The sequence below is a fragment of the Neopelma chrysocephalum genome, unplaced genomic scaffold, assembly GCF_003984885.1.
Source record: "Neopelma chrysocephalum unplaced genomic scaffold, ASM398488v2 Primary Assembly neopelma1_42, whole genome shotgun sequence".
Classification (NCBI taxonomy): Eukaryota; Metazoa; Chordata; class Aves; order Passeriformes; family Pipridae; genus Neopelma; species Neopelma chrysocephalum.
Window position 1 is genome coordinate 11,741,520 of NW_020897700.1, and position 11,667 is coordinate 11,753,186.

Below are 11,667 nucleotides of genomic sequence, written 5' to 3' on the forward strand. Positions count from 1 at the left end.
TTGCCAGCAGGTTGAAGGAGGTGGTGGTCCTGCCTCTCTAGTCAGCCCTAGTGAGGCCATATCTGGAGTGCTGTGTCAAGTTCTGAGCTTCTCAGTACAAGAGAGTCATGGAGCACCTGGAGCAGGTCCAGAGGAGGGCAACAAAGATGATTAAGAGACCAGAGTATCTCTCTTATGAGGAAAGGCTGAGAGATCTGGGCCTGTTCAGCCTTGAGAAGACATGACTGAGACAGAACCACATCAATGTATACAAATATCTGAAGTGAGGGTCTCAAGAGGATGAAGCCAGGCTCTTCTAAATGGTGCTAAGCAATAGGACAAAAGGCAACAGGCAGAAACTGATGAACAGGAAGTTCCACCTGAATACAAGGAAAAACTTCCCTGTGTGGGTGACTAAGCACTGGAACAGATTGCCCAGAGAGGTTGCAGAGTCTCCCTCACTGGACATATTCAAGAACCATCTGGACACAAGCTGTGCAACGTGCTCCAGGACAACCCTACTTGAGCAGAGAGGTTGGACCAGATGACACACACTGTGGTCCTTTTCCAACCTTACTCATTCTATGATTCTGAATAAGGTTAGTTACTTATTGGAATAATGAAGTGAGTGGGCATGAAAAATTGTGGTATGCGAAAACTTAAATGGGATGTGTATCAGGGTCAGCGTTACATAAAAGATGCTTAGTAGCACAAATGCAAAGATCAGTGTTAGAATCCCAGAACCCCTGAATGTATTTGTTTTCTGCTCATGCCTCTCCCCACACCTCTACCTCTCTTCTTAAAGAGCATCCCTTGCACACTGATGCAGACACCACAGTTATGTCTGTATAATCTGAAGATTACAGTTATATACTAAGAATACACAAAATAGAGTAGAATACTACAACATAGTATTACAACAGCTCCTTTATGCCAATAAAAATTGTGCTACTGTTTCGGGACTTAAAAATGCCTGGATAGATTTCAGGTAATACAAGGCAAGATTCTAAATGAGGCATACTGTTTAGTGTGCTGCAAAATGGAGCTTTATTGATCTAGACTTCAGGGACTGAAAGCCTTATGTTTAAAAATACAGAACATAATTTGCATTTTGATGCCGAGTCTATAAGTCCATATACACTGACACATTTAAGAAGGAATCAGTATTGCTTTTGCTGTGTATCCCTACAGGACCAATTTTAATATAATGGAGACCATGTGGTGCTTCATCATTCTCATGTCACAAATCCAGTCTGAGGAAATAAAATACTTCTGCCACACAGGTAAACTGGCATTCACGTAATTCTATAGATTTTTATATTCTAGCACCTTTTAAAAACATATGAACTTTGACACATCTATTTATTGACACTAGAGGAAATGACTAATTTACATTTTATATAGACAAAAAGAATAATCTCATTTTACCTCACTGAATCTGGTTATCATTTTGCCTTTTCGAACATCCCAGATGAAGGCACCATTTCTGGATGTTGCCCCTGCTATGCAGTTCAGATCTCCTTTAAAGAGAGATATTTGTAAAGTGTCTTGATAATTATAAGATCGCAATATTGTTTGTGTTTATACTTTAAATTGAAGAAATGAAATATCAACAGGAGACATCAATGGCACATAAACATGAGTTCTCCATAGTTTAAGGTCAGCATTTGCTACTAAGTCACAAATATCAATTTCAGAAAAAGCCTGACCTGTTTTTCTACATTCGTTTTGAGGAAAGGCAAAAGAGAAGTTGTATTGCTGTAAAAAGTATTCTCAATGCCTTGCCCTTAAAAACATAGTGACCATGATGCATATGACTCAAACTAGAAAAGAGATACAATCTCAGTGTTTCAACCTTAAAGTTGTAGCAACTAGAACACTTTCCTTTAAAGGAAGATCTACTTCCCTATTTACTAAGACAAATCATAAAAATGTGACAGAACATCTAACAGTAGTTTTCTTAATCTTGCACCACTGCAGCACGCGACCCCACAAGAACGTACCTGAATCTGTAACTACACTCTACAGCGTGGAAAATCTGAATACGTAACTCCACAGTGAGAACCTGAAAACTGAATTCAGGCCTAATCTAAAAGCCACCAAATTCTCCTCACCACAGTGACCCTCTATCCCAATTTAGCTATACTTTTCATAAATGGCATATTTATAGGAAAATTTTGACTGTTATTTTATTCCAAGCTTCAGAGGCAGAAAAGACAACCTATGCAGGAGTATAGCACGGTAAATATATAAAATGGGAAGAGATTCAGGTAGGAGGATGAGAAAAGGGGAAAAAAAAGAAAAAAGAGAATCACTTTTTCCAAAGACCTTCTGAGACTAAATACAAATGGTGATATGTAATGGATTATATATTAGGGATAAAGTACAAGGCAGAGAGGAAATTTCTAAGAGTAAGGGATGTGAAAGAAGAGGCAAAAGTTCCAGCCAGGAGGGACATGAGCTTTTGGACAGGACAGTAAGGAATGGAGTCAAAGCACATGCTTCCAATTAGCTTAAATGTACTCTTTGTGGGTGTTTTTAATTTTGTTTGGGGGGGGGGTGTTTTGTTTTTTGGGTTTTTTTTAAGAAAACCACTTCCCTTCAGTGAATAAACTATTCCCTCAGCTTGAGATACTACTACAAGCTGAATTAAAATTTCAAAACAAAATAACCAAACATAAACACCATATTTCTTACTGCCATAATTTCCATATAGCAAGACAAATTATCTATAAGACACTCCCTGAAATGAAAAAAGTGCAAATTCATTTCACATATGCAGACTACATTAAGCTTCCCATCACAATATTTCTTTTCCTGTCAGATATTATTTCTTAGAGTTTAAAAGCCCAGGAGAGAACAGCAGTGAGATGAATTACTTAGATTTTTTAAAAAACACATCTCCTGGCCAATGAAATAGAATACAAGAAAGTCAACCTATCATTAACTATTGACATTAGTAACTATTAGTAGTATATTCCCAGGTACACTGAAGAGAGTTCCAGTACAGTTTTGAAAAGAAAACTTCCTACTGACTTCAGTGATTTCTCTAAGAAAAAGTAGATGCTTTGCAGAAAAGGCACTTCCTATTCTAATAAGGTGAAAGCAGAGCTCTTCGGTGATTAGAATCCTACACAAAGAAGGAAGAGAAAGAACTAAAGACGTATGTTCCACTTTTTAGGACAAAATATAATATGAACTTTAAGTAGCTGCTTCCCATGCAAAGAAAGTCTTTTCGACGTTTGTGTAATGCAATGTTAGAAAGGCTCTAGAGATTTTCCTTCCTCCTTTCTGACTGAGAAATACTGGGATCATTACTCATAAGGTAAAGCCTCAGCAAGATCTGAAACATTGAATTCTACTGGTTTCATATATAATTTAGTTTTGTTTAAACCTTATAAGATACCCTTCTATCTGAAACTAATACTTTTATATGACAAATTCTACAGTCAATGCTAATTCAAAGAACATTTAGACATAAAGTAAAATATTCTTACCTGGAGCCCAAGAAATGGAATAAATAACCCCCTCATTACCAGGAGATGTATAAACCGCTGATAAAGTATTAATGTCCCAAACTTTTATTGTGCCATCAAATGAAGCTGTAGCAAGAAGATCAGGGTTATCAGGTTTGAATTTGCAATCAAAGATGGTCTCAACATGTCCCTTAAATGAAACAAATATTTAATCCATTTTTATTACATTTGATTTTTTAATAAGACTAACTCTAGATCAAACTCTAAATACATTGTATTTAATTGACCTGTCAGGTCAATTAAGAGTTCCAAAAAACCTGTATATTATGGCTCATCAGTCAAAATTAAAAGTCATAAAATAGCTTAGACTATAACAGTACTCTCTTTCAGAGATCATTATTAAAGACAGAAAAATTATTTCCTGAAACAACAGGGCACACAACACCAGGAACTTGTTAACAATTGCTGTTGGAACTGAGTTGCTAAAAAAACAGAGTAAAAAAAAAACAAAACAAAAAAAGAAAAAATAGTTAATTTTTAAAAACAGAATTAATGTTGCCCTTTTGTTATAAACTATGTGACTGCAAAATAAAGCTCTGTATGTTAAACATGTTCTACAAGTTGTCTAGTATCCCACTGAGTCTATGGTCTATTGTAGTTTAAATTTCAATGCATTAGCAACTCCACATGTCAGTTGCTTGTTTTCTAAGACATGCACTTGTAGAATTTAAGTTGGCAAATATATGAAATATGGTTAATATGTAAGAATTTTTTTTAAGCCTCAGTTGCTTTACAGGACCAAACCCATTAAAAATGGAAAAAGAACAGCAACCAACAGCCTCTATTCAAACACATACAGGATTACAGCTGAAATTTTTTTTTTCCAAATGAAAAGGGAACTTGTAAAGAAGAAAAGAGACAAATCCTTAAGAATAACCAAGCACCCTGTGAAGAAGAGGCTCATCTAATATGTGATAAACCCAATTCTGAATTTCAGCTTCAACAAAAATTTAATAATTCAGTCTTTGTAATTTTCAACTGAGTGAACTCACCATATATCCCTCTGATTTGACTAGAATTCTTTTTCTGAATTATAGAAAACCTTCCAGACCTTCTGAGAAGGCCATCAAATTAAAATTTTAGTTAAAAAAAACCAAAACAAACCACAAAAAAACCCCAAAGTCCTTAAATCTTTATTTCTGGATGAAAACAAACTGCCAGAATACTGCCAACAGGATTCAGTCCTTTGCAATAAAGAATTATTTTCAACTTCAGAACTGTCATTTGTTTCCTAGAAATTTAGAGTCTTTTTGATAGAAACTGCTGTGAAGACTTCTTTCTCCATTTTTTTCCTGTTAGAAGAAAGTGTGTAAGCCAAATAAACTCTCATTTCAAAGACGGATGAACCATACCAAATCTCTAAGGAAATCCCACTTTTTGGCTCCCATGTCGTAAAGCCCCACTCCACCATCCATAAAACAACAGACGGTGTGACCAGGAGGAAGAGAAAATGCTTGGTTTTGGGTTAAAGTTGGAGGAGGAACAGCCTCACTTGTTGAAGATGTATGATGATTTTTATTAGGATACTGTGATGAACGTGCTTAACAAAATAAAGCAAAAGACAGAAATAGAGAAGATTATTTCTTATTTCAATAATAAGTAACAATTATAAAGAGTAAAATGCTTTGTATTCCAATGAGATTTAAAAATAAAGAAATGGAGAATTCCTGTATGAAGCCTGGTTTGCTAAAGAAGGATCTTATAAAGTGCTTGATCCTTTATGCATTTGTCTAGTCCACTAGCAGCAGAGGGTACTTGGTTTAATTAAGAACTACAGAGCTGTCCAAACTTAAGAGATTGACTTGGACATAACAAGACTCGTAAACAAGATTTTCTTAACTGGCAGCCACTACAATGAATAACAATCAAAATTACACTTACACTTTTTCTTTGGAGGAGAACTTAGCACATGCAAACCATGGAAACCCGTTTGCTTCAATTTAAAATTATCTATAGGTGTTGTACGTGAAACATTCCAAACACGTAACACACCAACCTGAGAATCTGAAGTTTAAAAAAAAAACACAAAAAACAAAACAGAACACAGAGATATGTGGTTTAAGGCTTGATTTATGCAAAAATACAACAGTGAATTAAACTTCAAATCCTAAGGAGAATTTTATAAGCAGGCACTGTCATCTCCATAGAATGACAGAATAATTAGGGTTGGAAGGGACCTGTGGAGATCATCTAATGGAACCCCCATAGTAATATTCTATTTATCTTCCATTTACCTCTGTGGCGATATCACATTAACAACAATAATTATTAATATTAGCTATTTAAACATAGATAAATTCTACGGAACCTTTTTCATAAAATATTCTCACTGTCTCAGTTTCCTTATTCATTAGTTCAACTTGAGCAGTAAGGTCTATGGTGTAGAAAAGAGAAAAGAAATAGATTCTTTTCTTTTTTCTTAATTTTTAAATCTTCAAAGTGACATCCATTAGTATAACACATTTTTATTCCTATTCCCAAAGTAACTCAAATATTTGTTGCTAAAGTGTGCATGAGAAAAGTATTATTTAGTATTAAAAAAAGCAGAAAGTCACTTGCTTATGCACCCAACAAATTTAAAACAAGTAAAAACTGCTCAGTGTAGTTTTCTATTATTTTCCAGTTTTATATTGGTGTCTTGTATGCTTGTATGTAGAAATGTTAAGAAAAAGAAAGATCACACTTGGAGTATCAATTTTGAAGATTTAGTCCTGTATTTATTACCTTTGTATAAGTCAGGAAATAAAAGTCTTACCTCCAGTTATAAACATTCCAGGTGCACTGGAAACCCAGGCTAAACACTGAACAGATGCTGCTGCACTGGGAAAACTAAAAGTTGTGATACAGGACAGAGATTCAGAATCAACTAGTCGAATACCATTATGTAAATTAGCAACAAGAAGGTAGTCAGTTGACAAAGGGTCCCACTCCAGTGCTGTAACTGGATCCTCTTCATCTGTTCCTTCAAGAGACTCTGGTCTTAAGACATGTTTCTGATTTTTAGAACCTTTAAGTGCACAAGAAAACAGATTATTTAAAAATGAAATTAAGTACATCCTTTCAATAGTTACAAGGTTCACAAACATAATTCTTTCTCTCTCCTTGAAATTTTCACTACCTTGCTCTACTGGCTGTACCAGTGAAATTAATGAAGCTGGTTTTGCAGTATTTGACTGAAAGCAGTTCTAGTTCCATTTTATTTTTAATACAGCAGAAAACAGAAACAGCTGTCAGGCTTATTAACACAATTTTATAAGAAAGTATGTTAAAACATATACATTGTTCTAACAATTTCCAGGAGTAAAGGCCTACAGCACAGCCTGAAATACAATCATTTGAGTGTAAGTAACTCTGCACACCACAGCAAATACAGGCAAAATAAAGGTAGTATGAACTAGAACAAAACTGTGGCAGTCAAAAAAGTTTTTATGAACAACTGCCTTTAGACTTTTTTCTTCCACAAAACTATGTGTGCAATTATGAAGCATTTATTGATTCTGTAGCCAAAACAGGCCATTAAGTATCTAATTTGACACCTGCAAAAAAGAAGACATATTTCACTTCATGATCCATACTATCAAGAACCATACTTTTTTAACGTATTTATTTTCCGCTTTTTTATTTTTACAAAGAGATGGATCTTAGTCCTATGTCCAGTCCAAATGAAACAGAGCTGTATTTTTGAAGTTGTGATCTTGTACTAAAAAAAAAACAAAACTAATTTTGTACCCCTTTTCTAGAAATAAGGGATTGACATCTTCCATTATTCAGCTCCAATCTAATTTTCAATTTTGGTACTGGAGACTACAATTAATTTTTCATATTATGATAACTGTCAGGACCTACCAATATCCTTAATAACTGATGTAGAACAAAGCCTATTCTGATACAGGCTAAATAAAAGCTGAAAAGCTTTTGTTCACTAGGGAACATTCTGAATACTAAAATAGCTCTCAGCATGATTTTCTAGGGAAAATGTAGTGGTGCACATTCTGTATCAGGTAACTTTATAAAATCAGTTACCAAAAATGGGGAAATAATTTAAGATTGCACAACAACTAACACCACAAACTGATTTCTCCGTTCCACTTTTTTTCTTTGCTCTTCTGAAGCCTTGGGAATAACATCAGAAATATGATCAGATAACTGCTTTAATTTGCCAAAAATTTTAGGATTCTCACTTTTTTAAACAATATTCTCTCCTTACACTTCAGTTCACATTTTTGGTTGACTGAAAACAACACTGAAATGAAAAACAAGAACTGACGACAAAGCAGAACTGTCATTTTTCAGTTAGCTATACAAGAACTAAAAGCAAAAAGTCTTTGAATGATCAAAGCCAGCCATGTTCAAACACTTCAGTCTCAAGAAAGCATAATTAACTGCTGGGAGAGTAAGAATGTCTAGGTGTTATTCAGTTTTACCTGTGCTTCACAAAAGAATCCAAAAGGAAACCTCCTGAAAATCCTAACTGTTGAATTTTAATTTTCATTAAGAGAAGACATCAGCACTATAAATCATGCAACTGAGTCACAGGTCATTTAAACAAGCTGGGCTTATTTTGAGAACAAATGAAAGGTTAAATAGTACAGAATATTTGGTTCTATATGACTGCATTGTACTCCTCTAAAAATTAGGTACTAATCTGTAATTGCTAAATATTTTTTCTTCGCACTAAATGTTCTGCTACATTAATGGATAGTCTAGAGTTAATAAAAAAGAAAATACAGTCATGAGAGAAAAATTTTAAGTAGGTAACAATAATTAAAAAAACGTGTAGTCTGCTAATTATGCAGCAACGAGTCACGCTAAAATAGAAATACTAGACCCTTCAGTGAGTCAATCACACTGAACTTTGAAGCAATCAACCAGAACTTGTGGATGTTCAGGTTCTCTCATGATAGCATTTTGTAGGATATCTACAAAAGGACCGAAACCTTTAAAAGTAAGGAATTTTGTCAAATTTATTTCACTTGGTGACAAACTAAGTTCTGATCCAATGACAACTCATTTTACATGAGGTAGACGAGGGTTGAACTTCAGACTCAAAGCAAAAAAGTTAGAGCTCTATTCTTTACTGTAAAGTACCAATTTTTTGTGTCACCCATGTCCGCCCCTCTACTTTCTTTTTTTTTAAATAGAGGGCCTATATTCACCCTACTGATTTCACTTTCTTCAGTGTATTGATACTTTTTAGAAGCCACTAGTTAAAAAAGTCAGACAAATTTTGACTATAAACTGTAAACTAGAAACCCACAGTTAATAAAATAGCTAACTTGGATACGCCTATGTTTTCAAGTATATCTGACTGTTAAGACAGATATTAAAGGAATTTATGAAAGTCTAATCACAGTAATGGTACTTCTATTTTATTATTCTGTTACAATCTATTTTTCAGTATTACCTAGTTTTGAAACATATTTTAATGAATTTATCTGTTCACCAAAATTTTCATGATCTATTCTCAAACATATCTATGTGTTTTCACCTAAACAAATTCTTTGTCTTTTTCTAGTAGTATAAAGAAAGCAGGTTAAAAGAAAACTAATACTGGTCTGCATCCTTTCAAAATCATTATGATGGCTCCAATGTCATTTGCTTAATTACAAGAATGTAAAGAAGGAGATCCCAAATCTTCGTTCGCGAAGCCTGGCCATGATGAAAGAAGGAGATGTAAAGAAAATGCTCTACATTCTATAACTAAGAAAACATATTTTTGTGATATGGGAGGAGTAGGAATACTATGAATTATAATCAAGTTTTATGTATGTACCCACATTATAAAATATTTATTAAAGAAGTGCAGAATTACACGCATATACAGAAACAAGCGATATATAGATAAAAAATAAATATTTTACCATATTATTTTTTACCTGGCTGAAAAATAGATAGGCTTCCATCAGTATGTCCAAACACCACTTTTCCTTTTTTCTTTGGATGCCATCTAAACAGACTGATATCTGACAAGAAACTATGTGCTTCTCTATGTACAGTTACCCCGCTGTCAGGTCCTGAGATAGTCCAAATGTACAACGGCCCTCTGTGGGACACAAATGCAACTGCATCACCTGCATTCCAACACCAGCTAAGTGATGAAGGAATTCCTGAAACATACAGGTAAACCTTATAAGAACCAGGATATGAAATTCAGTGTAGTATTCCTTAACGCAGAATCAGCAATTGTCTTGAAAAATTGTAGAAATAATTGTTCTACATAAAAATTACTAGACTGAAATTTAGACATCTCATGCTATAAAAGTAAATTACACATTTCCATAGGCACAAAGTATAATTATCTCCCAAATTACTGTAATACTACTTCGATGGACTGTATTTTATGGTATCCGTACTTCATTAGTGCCAAAGAGAATCACACTTATGAAAGAGGATAAGCTTGATCCTGTAAACAATACTTTCATTCATTCAGAATCCCTTCACCACTATGTTTTACTGTAAGCTATTTGCTACTAAGCTAGTAATATATTGAGAACTTCAAAATGCCTATTTTTGCAATAAAATTCAGAGATAAATATAACAGAGACAGATATTTGTGACAAAATTGGAAAGCCAGCTCTGTAATCTAACGGAACTCTTGATAGCTTCCTTCTGGATATGTGACAATTCTAATTCAGTTGCATTACACTTAACTGTAGGCATTTCAGTTTAGGAATTTTGACCTTAACATCTCCAACCCTCATTATCTCCATAGCTTAATAATGTGTGCCTGAAGGAATAAATGATGGTAAGAAAAACTCCTCAAGTTGAAAATTTAAAATTGTATTTAGATATTTTCATATGGCAACATCAAAGAGTGTCAAAGAGGCATTAATAGGAAGTTTAAACATATTATCCTAAAAGTAAATTAGTTTTTAAAAAGATTAAAATAATAACAATTCTTTCATGTGTAGTCATTGGCTGAAGTAGATTTTTAAACAAGCAATGTATTGAAAAATAAGTGTCAGCTTTTATATTAATGCATAAACTGATACAATATTTCTTTTAGAATAAATGAAATCAGTCTGGGTTTTTCTTTTGCAGGATATGCAAGATGCAAAGTTTTCACAGGTATCCTAAAATACTCAGGAGAGAACAGAGAAGGGAGTCCCAAAACAGCTTACTAGATCCTGAGATTCTGACTGTTCTTAGGTTGCACTCATTTTCCAAGAATGCAAATGTAAGAGTCAAGAACACCTGATGAGATTGACTGTAAGAACAGAAATGCAGGTCCTGGTTTTGACTAAAGGGAATAAATCAGAACTGGGCAGAGAGAGGTAACTGTAGACACAGATGTTTAACCCCCCAGACCTGTAACACAATCTCCAAATCAGCAGTTTCAAGTCCTGAGAGAAGATTCAGGTAGACAAGCTTTAGGGTATTTAAACAAAAGCTGTTTTTCAAATTCACTAATAATTTATACTTGAATCTGTTAAGACCACATTTTATTTGCTTTCACTTAGGTAAAGTTATCATGAAAACACACAAGTTTAAAAATGTAGCTATTTATCCTTTTATACAGATGAAAATACTGTGCTGGGTTTTTTTTCCTGCCCAACAAGAAATCACTAACAAAGTTAATTCTTGAATTGTTCAAGTACTTTAGAAAAAAGAATAACCTCTTTCTTTACCACTTACAAGATTGGTTCACAGCAATTAATTCACACTATCATTACTTTCTAAAATTGACTGCAACAAATCTGTCAAGAATATTGTTTTGGGCAATTGTTAAACCTCTGGCCTAACAACTGCTTAGAGTTTTCACTGTATCAAGTATTTCTCAACACCCCTGGATTAAAAAGCTGTATGGATCAAATATCTCCTTGTCTGAAATACCTTTTGTATTGTCCAGCTTGGCCACAACTTTCTGTTCATTCACATTCCAAATAATCACTAAACTATCTGCACTGGCACTTGCAAACACGTCAGGGTTGTGGGGACACCAAGATATGGCTGTGATTGTCTTCTTATGCTCAGACATAATTGCATGGAGCTTGAACTCATTGTATCGGTGATCCAGCTAAACAAATAATAAAAGGCATTTTAGAAATACGTTTTTTGTAAACTCACTTTACATACTATTGGGTTGGAGATTAGTTTATATAACAGTATTAGACTTACAGATGAAGTGGATTTAACAATTGTCAGTGCCTTG

At 34.1% G+C, this 11,667-nt stretch overlaps 1 protein-coding gene across 4 annotated transcripts in view; it reads right to left on the minus strand.

Moving 5' to 3' along the window:
- The window catches only part of WDR17 (WD repeat domain 17), a 57,437-nt gene that overhangs the window by 28,816 nt on the left and 16,954 nt on the right, over window positions 1-11,667 (minus strand). For all 4 annotated transcript variants that reach the window (XM_027676692.1, XM_027676690.1, XM_027676693.1 and 1 more), the window contains 7 exons: window positions 11,349-11,532; window positions 9,392-9,622; window positions 6,271-6,522; window positions 5,397-5,519; window positions 4,868-5,055; window positions 3,477-3,645; window positions 1,408-1,499 (listed from right to left, as the gene is read on the minus strand). In XM_027676692.1, the coding sequence (XP_027532493.1) occupies window positions 1,408-1,499; window positions 3,477-3,645; window positions 4,868-5,055; window positions 5,397-5,519; window positions 6,271-6,522; window positions 9,392-9,622; window positions 11,349-11,532 (1,239 nt within the window). The remainder of the gene's footprint in view (window positions 1-1,407; window positions 1,500-3,476; window positions 3,646-4,867; window positions 5,056-5,396; window positions 5,520-6,270; window positions 6,523-9,391; window positions 9,623-11,348; window positions 11,533-11,667) is intronic.